At 36.8% G+C, this 23,816-nt stretch overlaps 3 protein-coding genes across 3 annotated transcripts; all 3 read left to right on the forward strand.

Annotated features, from left to right (window-relative positions):
• The first annotated feature begins 6,131 nt into the window (after positions 1-6,131).
• Positions 6,132-8,695, forward strand: LOC137746337 (transcription factor bHLH130-like). The gene is made up of 6 exons (XM_068486423.1): positions 6,132-6,914; positions 7,707-7,810; positions 7,894-8,061; positions 8,230-8,295; positions 8,390-8,458; positions 8,539-8,695. Exons 1-6 carry the CDS (start codon positions 6,362-6,364, stop codon positions 8,608-8,610), a joined length of 1,032 nt encoding a protein of 343 aa, XP_068342524.1. The 5' UTR covers positions 6,132-6,361; the 3' UTR covers positions 8,611-8,695.
• A 3,415-nt stretch (positions 8,696-12,110) lies between these two features.
• LOC137746093 (ras-related protein RABA4d) lies at positions 12,111-14,018 on the forward strand. Its single transcript, XM_068486157.1, has 2 exons — positions 12,111-12,352; positions 13,330-14,018. Exons 1-2 carry the CDS (start codon positions 12,126-12,128, stop codon positions 13,772-13,774), a joined length of 672 nt encoding a protein of 223 aa, XP_068342258.1. The 5' UTR covers positions 12,111-12,125; the 3' UTR covers positions 13,775-14,018.
• Positions 14,019-22,038: 8,020 nt separating this feature from the next.
• LOC137744515 (uncharacterized) lies at positions 22,039-22,653 on the forward strand. The gene is made up of 2 exons (XM_068484311.1): positions 22,039-22,216; positions 22,514-22,653. Exons 1-2 carry the CDS (start codon positions 22,039-22,041, stop codon positions 22,651-22,653), a joined length of 318 nt encoding a protein of 105 aa, XP_068340412.1.
• Positions 22,654-23,816: the final 1,163 nt, after the last annotated feature.

A 23,816-nucleotide genomic window follows, 5' to 3' on the forward strand; every position in this document is an offset into this window, starting at 1 on the left:
TACTCTTAATTAGGTATTATCATATTGAACTCACAACTAATTACCGTTTTAGCATCCACATAAGTCATTTATTTAACGTAGACCGAGTTTCCTAACTCTATCTAATTTTAGAAACTGATTGCACTACTTATAGCAAAAAATTTCTTCAAAAGAGGAAGCACAAACAATAACAAGTAGACTTGTACTAGACGACTCTTTTACCAAACATAAAAATTTGATCCCTATATTTGAAATATCTAAAAATTGACGACTCTTTTAGTGAAAATAAAGAATTCGATACTTATATCTAAATTGAAAATGTAATTTTCATATTCATCATATTATTGGTGGAATAAGACATAGGGAATTGTTATTGGCACTTCAAAATTCTCATTCTACACTCCAAACTTTCTATATTTAGAAAGAAAAATACTCTTGTGAGGAGTGTAAAATGAGATTTTTAAAGAGCCAATAACACTTCCTAAGGTATATGTAATTGTTTGCAATTCTAGGTGTTTAGTCACTTTTCTAAGCATTATTGGATATATTCCATTTAGGGTATCCATCTCGATTGATAATTGCCTTTTATTTTTACAATAATTCTTGCTTAATCAATAATTGGAATACGGTATATATGACGTGATAATATTCTTGTATTGGACTCGACTCAACTCAAAAGATTCACAAGGGACAACATAATAGATAGAATATTGAGAATTTATAATCTAGAAGGAAAATAAAGAGTCAAATGGAACTTACTGATACTACTACAAAATACTACGGTTTATTAGTATTTATTTTCACTTGTAAGTGAGAAATTTTAGATTCGACTCATAAATGACGAGTTTGATACCAATTAGTTCAGATTAGCCTATTGTGTGGTCTAACTCATAACACCATCACGTAGTACATTGTTGTGTACGAGGAATGAGAAATGCTAAGAAAGCTTTTTGAAAAGTGGGACTCTCTATAAATTCTGTCACCTCATGTTTTTTGTACAATGTTTTACAACAATGGCTTGAGAATTAACTTTAAACTATGAAGTGACAGAGAGTTCATAGAGTCCCACTTTGAAAGTGTCCCTTTAGCATTTCTCAAAAGATATTCATGGGGAAACTTTTCATAGGTGAGAATGTTATTCATACTAAGAGTGGCTTATGGTTCTGTTGTCATAGAGGAATAAATTCCAACTCTTTATTTAACAAGAAACAAGATATATATCCATTATACAACGAGCTAAGTCATCTATAATTAGGTATCATCATTTTTTTTAGCACATCGATATTTTTAAATTAGGTATCATCATTTTGAACTCACAACTAATTACCATTTTCGCATTCACATGAGTCATTGAGTTCATGTAGGTCGAGTTTGAGATCTCTATTTATTTTTAGAAACTAATTGCACTAGATTCATGTACTTAATACAATCTTCTACTAATGGTCATATATAATATTTAGATGTCATTACGGTACATCTAACCGTTAATGAGTGATTTTACCAAGTCAAGTAGAAATGGAGTATCACTTAATACAATAGTTTAATGACACTTATTTTCACTTATAATAAGCGAAAAATCTTATGATCAACAATGTGGAAAGCATTCCAAACTATGAGCATCAAGCTTTGGAATCAGTATATTATATTTTAAGCAAACACCAAGATATAAAACAAGAAAGAAAAAGAAAGAGAGAGCATGCATTTATCAAACAACGGATGTATTTTCGGAAAGGCGGCGTCTGCAATTTTAGAGGCAAAACCCAAAGCCAAAGCCAAAACTGAATACGACGACAAGAACCAGATGCAGCGCGGAATCTGGTGCTCACGGGACTAATGTTCACGTCATAGTTATGGCCCAAATGCCAAATGCCAAATGCCAAAGCCATCTCTCCCATACCTCACAAGAGAAGAATCAACCGAATTAAAAATCATTTAACAGTTTAATTAACGTTGTTATTGTATTAGTGATTAATTGAAACATATGGTTCATTAAGTTATTTGTTGGATGCCCATTAGATTATTAACTGATATTGAATTCAGTTAATTTGTCTTTAAAGGATTCCTTAGAAAATAAACAATTTGAATCATAGTTCAACAATATAAGATGAGTAGGAGAAAGTCAATATAAGAAGGTTGATAGCATTCGACAATTATTTTTATTAATTACTGTTGTGACGATCCGACCCTAATTTTCTTTGTAATTTCTCGCCGAGTATGTGAATTGTCATTTCTGCCCTTGTTATCAAAGTAATGTGGACATGATTTCAGTTTTAAATTATTTTCTCGCTATTGTAATTAAACTATACACACTATTACGAGTGTACGTTAATTTTATCAGTGTTAGAAACACTATTCCGGATAGATTTTTTGATTTGCTTTTACTGTGGGAAATCTGTAAACGCCTATCTTTTTACTTCTTTAAAATTTGATCCCTGCCTTATGTTTTTCACCAATCAGTTTTCTTCCCTCTTTTTGGCACCCAATCAGACTCTCCTTTTCTTTACCCAATCATAAACCATCACTTTTCTCTCTCTCTCATCTCATTCTCTCTCAAACTCGTACCTCGCTCTTCTCTGCAACAAAGAAGACCACCACCATTTCTTTATAGATCGAACCTGAAAACCACATATTTGGACTCCTTTTATCACCACAAACTTAACCGTACCCTCAAATTGCGTGTTGGGTGAGTTTTGAGTGGTCAACGCAGAGCAACTCGAAAGCTCTGACTCGGTGGTTTTTGTATCGACGTGATCGCAGCTGAGTTACAAAGTTTCAAGACTCAAAAAAAACTTCTACGCAACTCCTTAAGGGTCCGAGACTAGTTTTGGTGAGTCGTTGGCGTCGAAACAAGCGAATTCAAGAGGTTGACTTTTGGCCGAAGCTATCGAGCTATTTTTAGGCCAATCTTCAACCATTTTTTGACTTTCAAAATGTATGATTTTGTTCCCCTTGTCACGAGCTTCAAATCCATATAAAAATTGTGAAAAATGGTTAAGAAATGGCAAAGTTACAAAGATTTGAAAACTTTCCAGTTTCCGGCAAAAATTCAAGTTGCAAATGGCGGTGTCGACGGCGGCGGATGGTGAGAGCGACTGGAGAAGAAGGAGAATATTCAGTTGATGAAATATTCTAACGACATCAGGTAACGCCATTAACGTCCTTTACTATTTAACGGAATATTCTGTCAATATTCCTCTGTTTCGTCAGTCACCTATAGTGCACGTGCCTGCGCGTGGCCTCACGTGTGGCTGTGGGTTGGACGGCAAGTGAGGGCACATCTAACCCCTGGCCGGCGAGTGGTTTTTACGTGTAGGTCCATGACTTCGAGTAGAACATTTTGGTATATTCAAACCTTCCGTTTGAGCAAGTTATGAGACGTTTTTCCTAGTTTTTCATATATCTGTTAGTTAAGTAATTTTTATTAGTTGTTTCGCATATAGGGGAGACTTACCCTGAGGACATATGTGGACAAGCGAGACTAGGGGCTACGACCCTACGACAAACCAATGAGTGGGCATTTTGTTTTAGTATATTACGTATATACCTCATAGTTTCCATAAATGTTTTTAAATGGTTTTATGCATTTATGCCATGAATTATACATTTTTCTAAATGCTATGACATGTATCCATATGCATATTACTTGCATGTAATTAATGTGAATGGTTTGAAATGCTAATGTGAACGCAGGACGCGTAGGTAAGTCCAGGTAATGTTATGTGATGAATTGAATGGTTGAATCATTATGGCATGCTTACATATAGTTTGCTCATCATTACTACACCCCGGTGTTAGTACTCCCGCCCAGGGCTAAGGCTAGTCCTTCACGTGTATGTTCACCTCCCGTACCACACGCTCATCTTGGATCTAAGTAGGTGCTAGTCCTGTCGTACAAGTCACATTAGGTGACTCCGACTCATAGGGGACCCGCTCATAGCTCTAGTCTTCACGTGATCGTAGCACTAGAGTGATTATTATTACACCTAGTCCTGCTGTACAGGTCACATTAGGTGACTCTGACTCGTGTGTTAGCATATGACTGATAAGCGATAGGTGCAGTCGTACATATCACATTAGGTGACTCCGACTGACATGTTAGTATAGATTACAGCACATAATCATGTCTATACTGTTGTTGAGAATATCTGCCGTGGCATACTTCTGGACTTACATTGGGCATGCATTTGATTTTCATACTTATATGTAGTATGATATTTTGGAAACTATACTTGTTTTACAACGAGGGGTTAGTATGATTGAAAGATAAATGGATTTTATAAACCTTTATTTTTGTGCCCACTCACCCTTTTGTTTTACGCCCTTCCAAGTCCTAGTTAGCTGATTTAACTATGTGGTATACGAGGAATAGCTGGTGGTTCTGACATATCTCCATCTTAACGTAGGAACTTATCTCTAGTTGTGTAATAAGTACTTCTCTCGTTCGACTACTTTACCCTTATGTTATCTATGCTCTGAATATTTGTAGTTATGGGTTGTAACCATTACTGCACACTCACTGAATTAGTTTAATTAAGTTCTAATTTTGGTTTTAATTTATGCACTATTTTCTTACATCACTTGCACTTTCGGCTACGTCATCGTCACGTGACGGCCAGCACGCCTTGATTCCTGTCGAGGTGTGTCAACCATATCAGCCAAGCACACACATTGACTCATTTTAGGATTTCCCATGCAAGAATCTATGGTCATTAAGCATATGATAAAACTTAACTATCTCGTGACACATGATTTTTTTCTCTCTTATAAAGTGTAATAGCATGGATTGAGCTTTAAAATAATTAAACTGTACATGGTCAGAAATATAAACCAGTTCTTTTTACACAAACGAATGAAGGAAACGATATTCTCTAAGCTACTTTTTACATCTGGTTAATTAATTCACCTTATAACAAAAGTACGCACTATCCTATTCTAGCAAAGGTCTTTGATCTATATCACGGATTTAGTCTTCGTCTCTGAATGATCTACTAATAGATTCTCTCATCTCTGAATATGTCATTTGTTGCACTAGTAGTCATTTACATTAACTTCGTAATTTTCGTTAAGTTGAGGGATAAAATAGGAATTTCATCCAAAAACATGAAAATAAATTTTTTAAAGAGAGATTGGGCTCCTCAAGGATTGAGGATTGAGGAGGAACTTCTCCTTAAAATACCTCGTGATCTGTTCACAAAACTTTATGCTTATGATCGGACTCCTTAATGATTGACTAAATATCTTAGTTTTAGTTGATTTTTTTGCAGAGATGATTTTCATATAATGATTTACAATATGAACGATTCGATAATAAGCACGAAATTTTGGGAATCTCACGAGGCATTTTGAGGAGGAACTTATCTTTAACCTTAATGAGCCATCCTTTTCTCTTTTTTAAATAACTTAGATATATATTTTTTGGCATGAAAAGACCACTATACACTTAAATTTGATAGAAAAGAAGACAGATTTGACGGAAGGTCTACTCATGCAACGCATAGTTAAGTTAAAAAATGAGAGAAACTAATATGAGAGTTCATTGACAAAAACTAAACAAGGGGTAGAATTCAAGGTCATTGGCTTCCACACACAACCTAAAAAATAAGTATTGTGAACCTGTGTAAATGTCTATTTGAAAATAAATTAATCCAGCACACTACATCTCTCCTTCTGCGTATCAAATTTACTTTTGTCCTTTAATATATTTTTCTTTGTGAATTGGACGTGTATCAATAAAAAATGAGCGTATAAATTACGTTGCATTCTTCAAAATGAAAACTAAAAGATATGTAAAAACAAAAGGAAGGAGGAAAACCCACAAATAGTAAGTACCAAAGTAGAAATCTACTAAAAGAGGCAACAAAAGCAAATGTCAGGTGGAGAGATCAGATATTGATAGCACTGTACTTTTCCATTGGCCGCACCCAACTCGTACCACAGACCAGAAGACGAAGCAACAAGCTCTCTCTCCCTCTCTCCTCAGCTCAAGATCTTCCTTGCTTTCAGTGCTTTGAAAAGCTAATTTGAGGCTTGCACTCAATCTCTCTCTCTCTTTCTCTCTCTCTCTCTCTCGCCCCAACAATCCCTGCAAGTCTGCATCTTTTTCTCTCTACTTTCATTGCAATACAGACCTCAAGGTTCCATTTAATTACGGGGTCCCTGTTTATCTTCTACTTCTAGCTACTCTCTCTCTCTCTCTGTTTCAGTGGCTTACGGTTTGGTCAAGCTTAGCTTTTTTCCCTCCGGTTGCTTCTTCCACAAGATCTTATCCCACTCTGCTTAAAAACAAAGCTAAAAAAATTTCTCTGAGAAAGTGAAAGAAAAAAGAAGAAAAATTCTCAGAATTTTCTAGGAAAAGTTACGTGAGCACTGAGAGCAGCAGCGTATGTATAATGGTCCTCCAGCATCAAATTCTACCTTGACCTCATTAATTCAAATTTCCACTGTAGCAAGCAGTGCACCGCCATTCATGGATTCAAATACCCACCAACACAATTCTGGGTTGCTCAGATTTCGCTCTGCTCCGCGCTCCCTCCTCGCCAATTTCGCCGACGGCGGCGATTCGGGGCTTCACAGTAAAAACCCAATTGAGGGTTCTTCGGAGTCTGAGAGATTGTTCTCCAGATTCGCGAATTACAGCCATAACAACGACTCGGATTCCTGGCCGTCGAGTTTTCAAGAATCTGACGACAAATCCGTGGTGACATCAACGGAGGCGGCGGTGTCAGCGATCCGGATGAGCTCACAGGGAGGGTATTCTGGGCTGCCCCCTCATTATCCGAGGCAGAGCTCGTTTAATGGCGGATATGGGTTGGCGGGTTCCGGTCCAATGGAGCGTCATCACACTCCGGCCAACAAGTCAGTTCATTCGAATTCAAATCTTGTTAGACAAAGTAGTTCCCCTGCTGGGCTTTTCTCCAACACCTCTCTTCAAAACGGTATTGTGTTTTCTTCCGTCTTTCATTAGCTTATGACTTTTTTAATCTGAGTGATATCGTAATCTAATCTAATCTAAACTACGAGTAGATATATTAAAACTCGGGTATTCGAAGGTGATTATCATTTTTTAGTTTCTGAATACTTTGACCGTTGAAGCTGCATTCATTTTTTTTACCATATCATTGTATGATTCCTATTGTTCGCATCGTAGATTCGATATCTGAGTATGTTAGTTTTGGAGATCTTTATTTTGGTTTTTGGTAGTAGATAAGACAGACATTGATTTGAGAAGCACATTTGCAATTTGGTTACCAAAAAGAGAATGAGTTCCTCTCTCTCTCTCTCTCTCTCTCTCTCTCTCTCTCTAGATAGTTGTAAAATAATTACTATTTATGGGCTATTTGTAATAATGGGGAGTGTGGAAGTTTGAGTTTGGTCAGTCAAACAAACATGTTCTGAAAGTGTTTGCCTTCGTCTATGGATGTGTAGGATTTGATTGGTATTGAAAAGTTAGATGGGAATCTATGGGGTGTTTGATTTTCTAACTTCATACTTAGTTGGAAAGAGCACCGCGAAATATACTGTATTGCGGAGGAGCGAATTAAGCTAGATATTGTGTTTTCTTACTGAGGAAATCCGAAATTGATCCAGATTAACAGCTGATAGATTCGGATTAGAAGGCTAGATATATTATTATCTTCCAGTAAATTGCAGATGATGTCGCCACTAAAAAGTTACAATGCATGGTACTAATGGAGATTGCAGCGCTGATCCTCGATTTTATGTTACAGGATTCCCATTCGGAACTTGGAATGACTCATCGAATTTTCCAGAGAATTTAGGTGGCATGAGAAGAGACCAAGATCATGATGGGAAATTATTTTCGGTTGATCAGGTACTAAATTGGTGTATGTTGTTTGAATTTCCTCAAATTTTTGTTGCATATTTAACTCATTCTGAATAAACTTTCATGGTTAGAACGGAGAGCTTGAAAACCGGTTTCATGTATTGTCCCATCACCTGAGTATACCAAAAACTTCAGCAGAAATTGCCATGGAAAAGTTCTTGCAACTTCAAGATTCTGTACCTTGCAAAGTTAGAGCAAAGAGAGGTTGTGCCACTCATCCTCGAAGCATTGCCGAAAGAGTAAATATTTTCCTTTATCTGTAGCCAGCCAGCTAAAATTTGTTGTTAGTCAGCACATTTGTTCCTCATACATTTAATTAGTACATCCACCATGAAACTTCATTGTGGTTTTTCCGTTTTAGTCTTTTGCTCGAACATAGATGACGCTAAGGGGTAGTTTGTTTACAGGTGAGAAGAACACGGATCAGTGAACGAATGAGGAAACTACAAGAACTCGTCCCAAACATGGACAAGGTAGAATGTCACATAAGCATTTTAGCCTCGAATCAATTCTCTAATAATTGTGTTCGGAAACTCGTGATATTCAACTTTTTAAAATTCCTGGCAGCAAACCAACACGGCAGACATGCTCGATTTGGCAGTTGATTATATTAAAGATCTTCAGAAACAGTTCAAGGTACCAAACAAGTTAAATCGAGAAATATTGGTGGAAAAAGCATCATCAGTTGTTACTCACAAAAGTTTATTATTTTGCAGACGCTTAGCGATGTTAGAGCAAACTGCAAGTGCTTAAACATGCAGAAGCCGGTGTCGAATCAGGTCGTTTGACGTGCTTTTCTGTATAAGATCATCAGGAAAGTGATGGGGGAAGTGGGTTGAAAGTTTGAAGCCACATAATATATTCTCTTTTATGCAGTGACATAATATATTCTCTTTTATGCAGTGAAGTTCAACTAGAAATTATATCCAAAAAGAACTCCAAAGCAATAGGTAGAAGGAGCTGTTTAGATAATGTGGTTTTTGATGGGGTGTGATGCAGAAGGTTGGTAGAATTTCCACCACAAACCTGGAGGGGACCAGGTCTTGTAACCTAAACGAGCAGCTTGAGTTCTTATCACATAATTAATATGTGAGATAAACATAACAAGAATGTACAGGACATGTTCCAATAATGAAATCCTTTGATTTCAATTTTTCTGTTTGCATATCATTTTATGTAAGTCATTTCGCACTTCCCTTTTTTACATGCATTTCACTTCTTTTTCTTGCTTGTGGATCAAACGAGAATTACAGAACTGAAATAAAAAGAGGAGTGCATGAAGAAAAAGCGGGAACATGAAATCAATATTTGCTTTGTTAGTTAAGTTAGACATTTCGTTATGTGAAATCAATATACAGTTAAATATCAAACTCGTTATGTTGCTCAAACTCATTACATTGTTTCTTATTGTATATCTTACGTAAATATAGACAATTAAATATTAAACTCGTTATATCGCTCACAAATATATATTGATGTTGCATTTAATATGAGATTTGCCACAATAAGCTATCGAACTTATGAAAAAATATATGTTGTTTTTGCATCCAGAACAACTATAAATATGTGATTTTCTGTAATTAAGGAAATTTCAGATCATTGTGATGAGATGAATAATGAAATAATTTACAAAATTCTGGAAGTTGACGTAACTTAAATTACTGGTGCATGTCTCTTTATTTGGTTACAGACTTCTTTTGCCTTTTTATACTGAGCCTTATCCTGTTTTGAAAAGGACTTTATAAGACTTGAAGAGTTTGCTTGTCCTTATTTGGAAGAGACAAAGGAACAGTTATGTTTCTATGTAGCCTGAACTTAAGAAGGTAATGACTCTGCTCCCGATCGGCTCGTTTGGTGCTTAGAGCTGTATACTTCATTATATTCAACCAATGTTAAGGGGGGACGGGTTTTCGAATTTTATTTGATTGAAAGTAGAAGATTGATTATTTATGGAAAAAAAAAACTTATTTTTCTCGATCATGTCATCTTATTAGGATAACTTATAAATTTAGAAAGTTTTTCGCATATATAACGTTGAGATATTGAATTTGATCAGTTATCCAATGCAATAGACACCCAAAGTGATCATAGTTCTAAGAAGTAATTTCATAAGTAGAACATACTACTAGGTTGCCCACCTTGCAATTTGTTGAGCATGGACTTTACCCGATAGAGGGGGTCGCGAGCCTTGTGAGGGAAATGTAATTTATGTTGGAAGATGTTGACTTCTATTTTTCCCAAATTTGGAATCTTATTATATTATGAAAAATACATGACTACCCAAGCTTTTAAAAAAAGTCCTCCTAAAAAAAATTTGTGTTCGATTCACGATATTTTGAGCTTATGATCAGAACTGTGTATATTATAATTCAATATGTAAAGATTATCTTAGTAAACATAATAAAATATGAGACAGTTTAGTCATCGAACTATATAAAAACATAATGTTAAAATCAGTAAAAGTATTATAAGTCGTCAATCTATTTGCTACACTTGATTGACTAAATGACCGATTATTATATAAATCAAGTATAAAAGATTATGAAGAGGACTTCTTTTAAAACTTTGAGTAGCCAAATATTGTTTATAAATTATGCTTTTCCTTTAGTCTTTTGAGGAAAGGAAAACTTGCAGTGTCTTTTTTTTAGTAAACTGAAAATAGCATTTCAAGGTAAAAGTCAACAAAGTACAATAAAGCAAATATACACAAAAGGTCCAACTACATGAAAATCACAAAACAAAAATATATGGACCCCAAAGAAGAAAAACAAGACGGGCCCAAAACACACTTTGAAACCCAAAAATAGAAACACACCAAAACAAAGAACCTATCCTCCTGCTACCACCGATGCCGCTAGAACAGTGCCTCCCAACCACCGCTAGCCAACATCCCCAACGGTTGCTACAAATCAGCTCCCCAAAAGTGAAGAAGAGGGAGATTATGGCGTCTTGCAACGAGCACCCCTTAATCGCATCCACAGAACGAAGCAAGCCAATAGGAATAGGTGACCCATTAGTGACAGAGTCAATAAAGGTGAAGGTGGTGGTGCAAACACCCAGCCGTAGCTTTACACACTTTCCAAAAGCACCGCAACAAAGCACAATGAAGAGAAGTGTATGTAGATCAGATTTGGTGTAGAAACGATGAAGTATGGAGCAAAATAGGAAGATGATTGAAGAAAAGGGGAGAATCGAAATGAGAAGGATTGATGAAAAACATGGACATGGATGGACGCAAGGAGTGGAGGAGAAAGGGATTTGATGTGGGGGTTTAGAAAGATGAAATCAATTTGAAAGACAACAACAATCGAGATGGCAATGATCAGGTGGAAAATGAAGCAAATGGAACCGGAAAGAATGAAAAAAAGAAAAAAGAAAGACCAAGGGTGGAATGCTACCGAACCTGGCAACGGCTAGCCCCGGCAACTACAACAAGGTTTGACAAGAAGAGAGAACACTCACACACTGGTGAAAAGAACTCTTACGAAGAGAGAAGAACAGGAAAACTTGTAGTTAGATTGACAAATGAGAAGAAACATTATGTAACTCAATCATGTTTTCCGATTGCAATATCTAGAAGAGAATCAAACTTTGTACATTTTACTAATCCTAACCTCTTCACCACCCGCGCTACCAATAAAGCACTCGAAGAATCTATGTTGACAACAAAAAGTTTACTGAACTAACGACCTAGATCCAGCCACTTGTACCGAAACTATTGTACCAGCAAGTGTTAAACTCTTCTCATAGTGGGAGATTTTTCTGTGTGACCGTCACATGAGACGGTACATCACGTGTCCCTATATAAATGGTGGGATATGTGTGTTAAAAGGTTAATAACTTAAAAATTAAAATTTTCCACCACTTACATTAAAACACGTGGTGTATCATCTGTTTTCCCATCACAACTAAAAATTTCTTCCCATGATGAACTTAAAAAACAATTAATGGGACCCGCACTAGCCGATGGTTTCCCCGCCTCTTCCTCCTCTCTTCCTCTCTTTCTTCCACAAATGATAAAACCACCAATGTCCACCCTCCAACAAACTCTCCTCTTCCTCTCAAACCCTAATTTTACCACAATTCCCATTCTCTCCCGCTCTCTTTCTCTAATTTTCCCAACCTACCCCAACCCCTGCTGCTGCAGCCAGCACAAGCTTTTCATTTGCAAGTCGATCCAATAAAATGTACCCACATGATTGATCTGAAAAATTTACCATCATCAATTCATGTAATTTTATTATTTTATGTTCCAAACTGTGGGGTTGAGAATCAATCGGTTGGGAGTCCGGTTGTAGCTAGGATGTCGAATTTATATGGAGATTATAACCAGAAGATTGATTATGTGTTCAAAGTGGTGTTGATTGGAGATTCGGCGGTGGGGAAAACACAGCTGCTCGCGCGATTTGCTAGAAATGAATTCAGTGTGGACTCGAAAGCCACGATAGGGGTCGAATTTCAAACGAAAACACTTGTTCTCGATCAGAAAACCGTCAAGGCGCAGATTTGGGACACGGCTGGCCAAGAAAGGTGCGACATTGCATGCCTTAATGATCAATATTTTTGTTATAGCTACAAGATCTTTTTTTTGAAATTTAGATGTTGATGGGAAAATTATAATGGGATTATTTTCTACCAATCATAATGCATGCTCATTTCTAGGTTTTCGGATTTTCCGTTCAATGGCAACCTTAAATTTTCTTAAACAAAATTACGATTGACCAAAAACATGCAAGGCGGTGTGTGATGATCGAAAAATTTGTAAAAATTTGGTCTAGCCCTTGGTCTGAAAAATATGAATACTTTGTGAGTTAAAAAAAAATTAAAGATATATAATGATTCTTTAGGCACAGTGCAGGGATGTAAGTTAAACTCATCTCGCTGCAATGTTGGGAAATTCGAAACCTAGTCTGAGACAGATATTATGCCCTAAACAGTATTAGTGAAATGGGCGAATACAAATTTATATGTATAGATTTAGAGGTTGTAAGTAGCCCTTGGTTCATACGTTTCCTTTATCAAGTCTTCGATTTTATGCATTATATGTTCAAAAATGCAAGTTGCACACTTGTTCTTTGTTGGGACTCTATTAACCCACTATGCGTGGATGGAATGATCACTGAGTTAGATCTCATTGTTTGCTTATCTAGGATTGGTTTCTTGTTATTATCAGGTGTGACTGTATTTCGATGTAGATGTTAATACGAAACATATTTATGCTTATCTCTTATGAAGGGGGATCACTTAAATGACAACTGCAAATGGATATATCCATACCTTATGATTGTGTGGAAGTTATGAAATTCATGATAGATGAAGCTGCATTCACAATGAAAGGGATGAGAACTTGAAAAGGAAATAAAACTTTGACGCTCTTGTTTTTTTGGTTTCTTTAATATAGTGTTGATTGCCATTTGAAGATATAGTTTGTGCACATTTCCTTGGGAGTTTGATTTTACCTGCAATGTCATACCCTCCTAAACGCATCCCCTCTAGTCCCTCTTCAGGTACAGAGCAGTCACGAGCGCATACTACCGAGGTGCAGTAGGAGCAATGTTGGTTTATGACATGACCAAGCGTCAATCGTTTGACCACATGGCTAGGTGGTTGGAGGAATTGAGGGGGCATGCCGATAAGAACATCGTTATAATGCTCATCGGCAACAAATGTGACTTGGGGAGTCTTCGAGCAGTGCCAACTGAGGATGCACAGGAGTTTGCTCAAAGAGAAAACCTATTTTTTATGGAAACATCCGCTCTTGAAGCCACCAACGTTGAAACTGCGTTTTTGATGATCTTAAGGGAGATATACCGGATAATGAGCAAGAAGACACTAGCTGCCAGTGACCTAGATGGCGGAGATTCAGGTCTCCTAAAAGGAACAGCAATTATTGTTCCCGGTCCAGATGGGGATGGTTCTAGGAAGGGTGGGTGCTGCTTCTCCTCCACTTAATTTTATTGAACTTCATTTTCTCTTTCCAATTTATCGTCAGGGAAATATGTTTCGTTTGGGCTCCTCCATCCATTTCATCAAAGCTTATACTTTGTAGGAAAGGAGATTGTAGGTAATGTATGGCAGTGTTTGATTGTATTGAACAGATGAGGAACCTACAAGCCTAATTTCCAGAAAACAGCCTCCAATTGTATCTGGAATTGGAAAGCTGTTTCTTCTATTTAGAATTAATATAGGAACTTTTGTACAAAATTTCTCAGAATTAAAGTTTGGTTTGGATTTGGTCGCTTTCAAGGGCAGAATTCAAGCATTTATCTTTTATGTTTTCTTGCATTTCATATGAGAAGAGCTTTAAGGTTTAGTAGGAGCTTCTCCTCAAAATACTTATTGGCTTATTCACAGAACTTCACGCTTATAATCGAAACAGTCCATATTATATATCTTAGCAAACAGATAGATGATTCATGATGCTTTTACCAAATCCGTTTATCTAATTTATACAGTTTGATGACTAAACGGCTTAGTTTTATTGATTTGTTGTAGAGATGATCTTTGCAGAGTGATTTATAATATGAATTGTTCCAATTATAAGCACGAAATTCTATGAATAGTCATGAAAGTATTTTAAGGAGTTCCTCCTCAATTCTTGAGGAGCCAAGTCTCTCCTCTGTGCATGTGCCCTGAAAGCATAAACAACCAGAAAGAGAAGTATCAAAATCGACAAAATGCAGAAATACAGACAAGTCACCGAATAAATCTCTATTTGTTAGAATGCGAAGGCCGCAAAACCATTACAAATCATAATGCTTCTGTCGACTCGAATGAGTGAAACGATACATATGCACTGAGCAAGGTCTGCTTCAGAACCCTTCTCTCAAATAAGTCAAATCATTGTTCATTCTACTGACAAACATTATGCATCTATTGATTCTATTCCTTTCTAGATGGTATTCAAAATCGAACAAAGCATCAGAATCTATTTTTAAAAGCATCGCTTTCGAGTCTAGTGAGTATGCGTCGCCTTCGAGTTGAGTGAGCGTGCATTGTGTTTGAGTCAGATAGGCTCAGTTCAACCTTTTTACCGTTCGTGTTTTAAAAAAGAGGTTAGCAAAATCAGTGTTTATAATGGAGCATATGAATAAAGTTTTCGAATTCAAATCTTCAGCGTGAAATTTGGAGATCGTATCAAAGTCAGACATGTATTAATTTAGAGACAAATCACACTTGGATTAATTTCTCGTGTCTGGCACTTTACCATAGTTTTTATTTTCTCACGCTTGGATTAATTTATTTTCTCACATCTTGCAATTTATTTCAATGCAAATTTACTTTCTCGTATTTTATTTTTTAGCAATTAGAGTATTGTAATTTAATTACTTATCAATTTGGTTCATTCGACCAGTTTGTTTGGGTTGATGCGATTCACCTTCCCATACATCTTATCTTATCACATCAACCACTAAATTCGTTCACTCAACTTTTACAAACAACACCAATTCTAAAGTCCTGGCACCTAAGGCATGAAGAACCTTAGACCAAGACAGGTTCTTTCATTGGTCACAATCGATTGAAAGCAGTCAAACAAATTGCAACCAAAATCACCAACAACTTCTCTTTACTCACTTGACTTTAGGCCACAGGTTAGCGCACCTGCAACATAAACGAGGAGGAGTAAGGCCATCTTCCACCGAAGGGGTTATGTTTAGCCTCCGTCTAGATTATAGCCCCGCAATAAATTATTTTTTTAATAAATAGTGTCATACCATATTTATGTACCATCTCCAACTGAAGGAGGCTGTTTTTTAGTCACCTCAATAATTTACTATTTTAACTTTGTTCTTTAATTTGTTGGTTAATTAAATTAAACTACCATATTACAATAAAGTTTTTGGACATATTTTGAGTCTCAGTTGTCGCTAAATAAATAAGCCCTAGATTTCTTATCATTATATAATCTCAATAATTTTTCGGATAGAATTTCGAGTGACACGTGTTGCTAAAGTGAGTAACTCTCCATATTTATTATCTTTATGTAATCTTAAAGATCACAATTTAATTGATTCAAATATCACAATTTAATTGAAATACATTAATTCAACTTAGACATTAACCAAAGATCACAATTTGGACATTATCTTGCATGTTAACTAGGGGTGGAATTTTTTCCCGAAAATCCTGAACCGTCCCGAACTCGTTCCAAAATTTGACCGAAAAATGCCCAAACCAAATTTCTCAAAAAATTCGGTACCTGAAATCGAACCAATCCCGAAAGTTTCGATTTGAGATTCAGCCACATCTTTGAAAGTGTTCGGTAATCCCGAACCGAATATTATATATATATATATATATTTATTTTTAATATATAATTAGAAATTACTTGGATCGTTGGATTGGTTAAGATCTAATCTAACCGTCCATTGTGAGTTAGGCCTTTTGTATTCCTCTCACTTCCTCAGACTCTTTCTCAGTTGCTCACTCTCACTCTCTCGAAAAACTAGTTCGAACGTTGCTCCAGCCACTCCTCCATCAAGTTACGCCGCTCCTCCGTCCACTTCAACGACGCTCATTCGGCCACACACACAGAGACGCAGGAAAACGCGAATCCGACACCATTCGAGTCCCAAAATCCAGATAAGGGTTTCTGATTTTCACTAGGCTTTTGTTCTTTAGGGTTTAGGGTCAAATTTCATGTTGATTAACTTGATTTCTAAGTATTTTGTCGAATGTGTGAGAGTTTGAGGATTGTGGGTTTCAGATTAAGGTAGGTGTATTGCATGACCTGCATGCCTTTAGGAGGGTGGGTGCACGAATTTATGGGTTCATTTAGATTAAGATTAGGGTGGGTGGGTGCACGAATTTGTAGAATAAAATTATAGAGGATGGGGAAATAGTACCTGCACAAATTATAGGGGGTTTCAGATTAGGGTGGGTGCACTGCAAGACCTGCAGGCCTTTGGAAGGGTGGGGTCACGGGTGCACGAAGTTGTGGGTTCATCGGATTAGGCTTAGATTAAGATTAGGGTGGGTGGGTGCACAAATTTGTAGAATAAAAATATAGAGGATAGTGGAAAACTGGAAATAGGAATTGCATGAATTGTAACGGGATGGGTGGGTTGCAATTTTAAAAGTCCCGCACGAATTATATGTTTATGAAATTGCACGAATTATAGGGGATGGTAGAAATACGACCTGCAATTGTAGGGAATGGTGGAAATAGGACCTATAATCAATGTTTGATCATGTTTATGTGTTTAATTATGTTTATGTTTATGTGAATGAATCAGTGAAATTGCAGTGTTTGATTATGTTTATGTGAATGAATGAATTATATGTTTAATCATTGCTCAGTGATTAATATATGCTCAATTGCTCATTGCTCAGTGATTAACATATGCTCAATTGTTCAATAGCTCAGTTATTAATATATGCTCAATTGCTCATTGCTCAGTGATTAATATGAATATGAGATATACGAATATTAAATATATGATGAACTGTCGTTGTGATATATTATTGTGCATTGTTAGGACGGACGGGTCTAGTAGTGGTAGCTAATCACAATCTACTAGTACACCTAGGATCTCGGTTTTAGTAAAACGAAAGCCACAGTACATTCGAACTCATTACTATGAAGATTATTATGATGATGATCCGGATATGGATACCGATATAGGGTTAGAAGAAATAGATGAAGAAATAGAGGAAGAAGAAGGTGAGGATAGTGTTGAATTGGAGATACGGCAGATGCCTTCGGTGGCCACATTAGCAAGTAGGGTGGGTCAACAGAAGAAAAAGTAAGGTGGGCCACATTAGAGCTTCCCTAACACCTAGAACGGTTGAGGCTTTGGTATGTACAAGTGATTGGCTAAGGGGGAATGAAATGTCCTTCTACAAGAAGCCTACAATTGACGACCTCATGTTCTACAAAGAACTTGAATACTTGGAGAAGGGCAAATGAAGTATTTGATTTCATGTTTTTATTTTCTTAGTATTCATTATTTATAGTTTTATAATTTATACATTCACTTTCTAAATATATTTTGTTTTTATTGTTTTAGAGTTGCCTAATTTGGGAAGTGAAGAGAATCCCACACAAAGTGAAATGCCACCTCTTCCACAACCTCAAGTTCAACGCCGCCCATCGCTACCTCCGCGACCACCCATTTCAAGAGTATCTACACCAAGAGGAAAGAGGGTTCAATTATCAACAAGAGGAAGGGGTCCACCATCTACGACAATGGGTCATTCATTAACAAAAGGAAGAGGCCGAAGGGGCGAAAGGGGATGAACTTACTTAAGCTTCATTTTGGTTGCATGCATTTTTTTGCTTATAAACTATGTTTTGCTTTTGGTTTGTAACTTAATCTAAATTCTTTTGGAGTTTGGTTTGTAAAACTTAACTTATTTCATTTTGATTGCATGCACTTTTAATTAACTAGTTTGGTAGACAATTGTGAACTTAAGCTTAACTTGTTAGTTGTTGCTTCATATGAAAATTGAAATTGTGAGATGAGATTGTGGTGAACTTTGATTGAATTGAATTCAGGTGATTGTGAAATAGGTGGGCTGCGGGCAGGGTGTTGCAAGCCTGCAATTATGAAGTTTTTTTTTTTTTTTTTTTCCTGAAAAAAAGGGTGGGCTCACTGTTTAAAGAGCTTAAAATTGCAAAAAGTTTAAAAAGCCCAACATTTTGGGCTTCAAGGCCCACTCTCTAAGTGACCCGAAACAGTTTCGAGTATCCTGAATTTCAGGAATTGCATATTTTGGTTCGGTTTTGGGATATAAAATCTCATCTCGAAATGTTTTGATTTGGGATTCGGGTTGGGGGTTTTGGTTCGGGATCCTGACCCAAACCAGCCCTAATGTTAACCAACTTAGACATTAATTCAAATATCACAATTTAATTGAAATACAACTTCTTAAATTTAAAGACTACAAAAACTTAAATATTAAAGAGTACACAACTTAAATATTAAAAATACAACAACTTAAATTTAAAGGCTACAACAACATAAATATTAAAGCCTATAACAACTAATTATAATAATGATTTTCATCCGCCATTGTTGGATTATAGTCGGATGTTGTAAACAACTCCTATCGGGCTATAATTTCCCTTTTTTTCCTATCAAAATATGCCTTACTCATTGGAGTGTAATTCAATGTCTCTTTCCATGATCCTATCATCCATCTCTTCTTGTGTTTGTTTTACCCGTTCTTTGTGTTTACGTTTCTTTTCTTCCACGGCAATGACATTTTGCTCCGCCATTAATCGCAATAAGGAGGCCATTTCCTCATTTTCCTTGCCATTTTCCTTCAATTTTCTAGCCTTGTTTCGTTTCATAGCCTTAGGTATGGAAGATTGACCTGGAGACAGATTTTCTAGCCTTGTTTCTTCAATGGTAGGAGATACTTCTTCATCCCCAATTGATTTGAGGAAACATTTCCGAACACTGGCGTATGACCAAATCTTTCTTGAGGTGGATCTTGAAATAACACCCACCCTTTACAAATTTCCCAACAACCTTGATGAGTAAAGGGTTTTTTCATGTTGTCATCCATATACAATTGCTCCGCTTGGCGTTTATAATTACAAAAATTATAGGAAATTAATTTATGAAATTAAATATAATATAATTAAATATTTAAAAGAACTTGTGAAAACACTTACTTTGTCGTATAGATTGGCTCCGCTTTCATTTCTCTTTTTAGCTGTTATCACGGCTTGTGCCATTTATTCAACCTTGGATGAAGATGTTTTTTCCATCGTGAAGAACAACTTTCATGATTTCTGGGGTTCGGTGGAGTGGTGCCTTTGTAGAACTCATAGTACTTTTTGGATGTACAAGTCCAAATGCCTTCACTTGTTTGAGAAATACTATTGACACTATCTTCCGAGACCTATCTATAACCCTTGCAAAGAGCTTCATCTTCCTTTCGGGTCCAAGCCTTTCCTTTGGTTGAAAATGTGGCCATTTGAAAATTATTGAAAAAATTAAAAGAAAGATTATTGGAAGAGGTAAGAGAATAGAATGTGAAGAATTGAAATAAAATGAGGTAAGATAGTATGAAATGGTGTAGAAATGGCTTAGGTATTTATAGGAAAAAAATATTAGAATTTTTAATAAAAATTTCGTATTAAAAAAAAAATCAAATTCCAACGGCTACATGAGGTTAGGATGATGTCATGTTACCGTTGGAGCAAAAATGGGCTTTTAAATTTCAGGCTGGCTGGCTTTCTTTGGATAGTCCACTAGCCATTTGGCTGATTTATGGCCCAGTGGATTCCAATTTTTTTTGGTCCAGCACTTCATTGGATATGGGTTTTGTGTCAAAAGGGGATATGTTTTGGCTTATAGCCCTTTGGCCGATCCGGTTGGAGATGGCCTCAGGCTATCTCCAACCAACCCGACCAAAATATAGTCCGTTTTAACATAAAAACCGTCTCTAATCGAGGACTAGGCCAAAAGGCTTGTGGACCCCACCCAGCCAAAAATCAGACATTAGGCTAGAGGGTTGGTGAAAATTAGCCAGCCAGCCAGCGCCATCTATCGATTCCATTCCATTTGTCAGGTGCACCTGGTGTTCCATGCTGCTGGAGGGGGACACGCTCTAGCGTCAGATATTCACTCCTGGAAAGGCAATTTGCCGATTACGGAAGAACTTGGGTTTGTCACCAAGTTTTTGCCCAATTTATTGAAGGAAGAAAATGAAGGTCAAGTTCGTGCCTAGTTTCCCGTCCAAAATTTTCCTTCTGAAATCATGGATGAAGAGCCGTGAAGCGCAGAGGGAAATCAGAAAAAAAAAAAAAAAAAAAAATATATATATATATATATATATATATATATATATATAAGGCAATGATGGTGCCGTGTGAAAAAAAGTACAAATAATCAAAGCAATAATGCATCGTTGCATTGTGATGGTGCTGTGTGCGTGTGTGTGTGTATATATATATATATATTATATGTACATATATACATATTGTATATATACACACATGTTGGATATCACACAAAGTAGCAGGGCCAATCTAATATTACACTTAGGTCATCTCTAACCGAAGGAGGGTTAGAGGGCTCCCTTTAGCCTTATAGCCCTCTAAGAAATTAATATTTTAATAAACAGTGTCATACCATATTTCTTATCCTCTCCAACTGAGAGGCCAAAGAGTCATAGGCCAAACATAGCCATGTGACAAAAAACCATCTCCAACCGGGGAGCCAAAGGGCCATAGGCCAAATATAATTTATTAGTTTAATTGAATTAATATGGTTACTTAAATTAAACTTCCTTAATAATTTTTTGAGATGGAATATCAATAATTTTTCGGATAGGATTTCGAGTGACACGTATTGCTAAAGTGAGTAACTTTGCAGATTTCTTGTTCGAGTGCCACGTGTCGATATGTGAGTAACTTTGCAGATTTCTTGTCGATATGGAATCTCAATAATTTTACGTCTCGGATTTCAAGTGTCACGTGTCAACTGTCAATATGTGAGTAACTTGACAGATTTCTTGTCAATATGGAATCTCAATAATTTTACGTCTAGTATTTCAAGTGTCACGTGTCGATATGTAAGTAACTCTCCAGATTTCTTGTCGATATGTAATCTCAATAATTTTTCGGATAAGATTTTGAGTGTCACGTGTTGAGATGTAATTGGTTATGGAAATTTTATATAGGATTTTTATTTGCGTGACACTTTTTATCTTTAACTTCCAATGTCCATAAATAGGGTGGATATTAGGCTATAATTCACATACTTTCAGCTTTGCCCTCTCTAATATCTCTTTCAATTCAAGTTTGCAACGAATTCCAACTTTAGATCCTCTTCGGATTCCAACTGAGGGTCCTCATCCACTTCTGAATTGGAAGATAAATGGGTGTAGATGAGACGAGAAGATGAGGAGTCTGATGAAGAAGATGAAGCATGGCGCAACACATCATATATGGCAGCCATGGTTGGGTCATAACGTATGAGCCAACTGAATAACAACCTCAATGGGGTGGCTCTATTGCTGGTCGCTTTTACAAACCACGAAATAGAGAGATGATGCATGAGACTCTGATGAACAACTACTTCAACCCCAACTCAGTGTACATAGAAAAGGATTTCACACGTCGCTTCCGGATGAGGTATCCTGTCTTTAAGCGTTTACTTCATGATGTCTAGCATGTCAATCCATACTTTCGATATAAACTAGACATAGCAGGCCGCTTTGGTTTCTCACCTCATCAGAAGGTTACTATTGCACTCTGAATGCTGGCCAATGCCTCCCCAGCTGATGTGATGGATGATACATATAGAATGTCTGAGTCTACATGCCTTGATAATCTTGCTGAATTCTGTTACACAATTGTTCAGCTTTACAAAGAGAAGTACCTCTGTGAACCAAATCAAGCAGATATGGATCGGCTCCTTCGCAAAGCTGAAGACAGTGGCTTTTCGGGCTTGATAGAGTCATTAGATTGCATGCATTGCCAATGGAAGAGCTATCCCATCGGATGGCAATGAGGCTTTTACGGAAGATCAAGAATGCCAACTATTGTGTTAGAGGCAGTTGCCTTGTTTGACATAAGGATCTGACATACTTTCTTTGGAGTCCTAGGATCCCAAAATGACATTACAGTTCTTGGGCGTTCACCCCTCTTCAATAACCTGACGGAGGGTAAATAACCTCAACTTGACTACTACATCAATGAGCTTCAGTATAATATGGGGTATTACTTGACAGATGACATCTACCCAAAGTGGGCGACACTTGTCCAAGCAATTGCAAACCATGTGGATGATGCCCAAAGATGGTTTACCTTACGCCAAGAGGCATACCGGAAAGATGTTAAGAGAGCTTTCGATATTCTACAAGCACGGTGAAAGATCATCAAGGAACCGACAAGAGGGTGGAGTCGAGGTAAATTGAACTCCATCATGATGTTGTGCATCATATTACACAACATGATTGTGGAGGATGAGCGAGATGGCTATATTGATGGAGAGTCTGATGACAACCAAGATGATCCAAATAGGTCAAGGAGGGCTCATGCAAAAATATATGATGGACCTAATTTTCCTTTGGATCTAAAAACTAGTAATATCTCTTTAAATGAGCACATGAGGCACCATAGGATGATACATTCGTGTGCCACAAACAAGTACCTACAACAAGATCTTGTTACACATCTTTGGGCCAAAAAAAAACATGTACTAGACATTTAAGTTTTATGTTGTTAAATATTTTTTTAATGTTGTTTAAGTTTGAATAACTTCCCCAACTAGTACAAGGGTGGAGATTGTGTTCTTTAATGTTGTTTAATGTTGTTTAATGGCTTAGGTAGTTATAGGAAAAAAAAATAGTTAATTTTGTAAAAAAAAAAAAAAAAAAATTCAAATCCAACGGCTACCTGGCGTCAGCATGACGTCAGTTAGCTATTGCTAGCTGGCGTCATGCTGGCGCCAGGTAGCCATTGGACTTGAATTTCTAGACCGGCCCTGGGCTGGCTGGCTGGTACGGGCTTGCCAGTTGGCTTGATTGTACAATTGTGGCCAGATGGGACCCACGATCCCTTTGGCCTAGCCTTCGGTTAGAGACGATTTTCATGTCATTTCGGACTATTTTTAGCCCTATGGCTCTCTGGTCGGATCGGCTATCTCCAACCGAATAAGGGCCAGAGGGCTCTTTTAGCCTTATAGCCCTCTAAGAAATTACATTTTAATGAACAATGCTTGACCATGTTTCATACCATCTCCAACCGAAATGGCCAAAGGGCCATAGGCCAAATATAGCACAATGACAAAAATCATCTCCAACCGAGGGGCCAAAAAGTCATAGGTCAAATATAATTTATTATTTTAATTGAATTAATATAGTTAATTAAATCAATTTGCCATATTAAAATAAGATTTTCGAACATATTAGAAGATTATTGAAAGAGGTGGCCATTTGAAAATTATTGAAAAAATTAAAGGAAAGATTATTGGAAGAGAATAGAATGTGAAGAATTGAAATAAAATGAGGTAAGATAGTATGAATGGTGAAA

This window comes from Pyrus communis, chromosome 9, assembly GCF_963583255.1.
Source record: "Pyrus communis chromosome 9, drPyrComm1.1, whole genome shotgun sequence".
NCBI lineage: Eukaryota > Viridiplantae > Streptophyta > Magnoliopsida > Rosales > Rosaceae > Pyrus > Pyrus communis.

Excerpts from the sequence above, each read along its gene's own strand:
- LOC137746337 (XM_068486423.1), top strand. The coding sequence starts at position 6,362 with ATGTATAATGGTCCTCCAGCATCAAATTCTACCTTGACCTCATTAATT. Across the intron at positions 6,915-7,706 it reads CAACACCTCTCTTCAAAACG|GATTCCCATTCGGAACTTGG; the intron begins GTATTGTGTTTT and ends TTTATGTTACAG. Across the intron at positions 7,811-7,893 it reads AATTATTTTCGGTTGATCAG|AACGGAGAGCTTGAAAACCG; the intron begins GTACTAAATTGG and ends TTTCATGGTTAG.
- LOC137746093 (XM_068486157.1), top strand. The coding sequence starts at position 12,126 with ATGTCGAATTTATATGGAGATTATAACCAGAAGATTGATTATGTGTTC. Across the intron at positions 12,353-13,329 it reads GACACGGCTGGCCAAGAAAG|GTACAGAGCAGTCACGAGCG; the intron begins GTGCGACATTGC and ends GTCCCTCTTCAG.
- LOC137744515 (XM_068484311.1), top strand. The coding sequence starts at position 22,039 with ATGCTGGCCAATGCCTCCCCAGCTGATGTGATGGATGATACATATAGA. Across the intron at positions 22,217-22,513 it reads CCTTCGCAAAGCTGAAGACA|ATGACATCTACCCAAAGTGG; the intron begins GTGGCTTTTCGG and ends ATTACTTGACAG.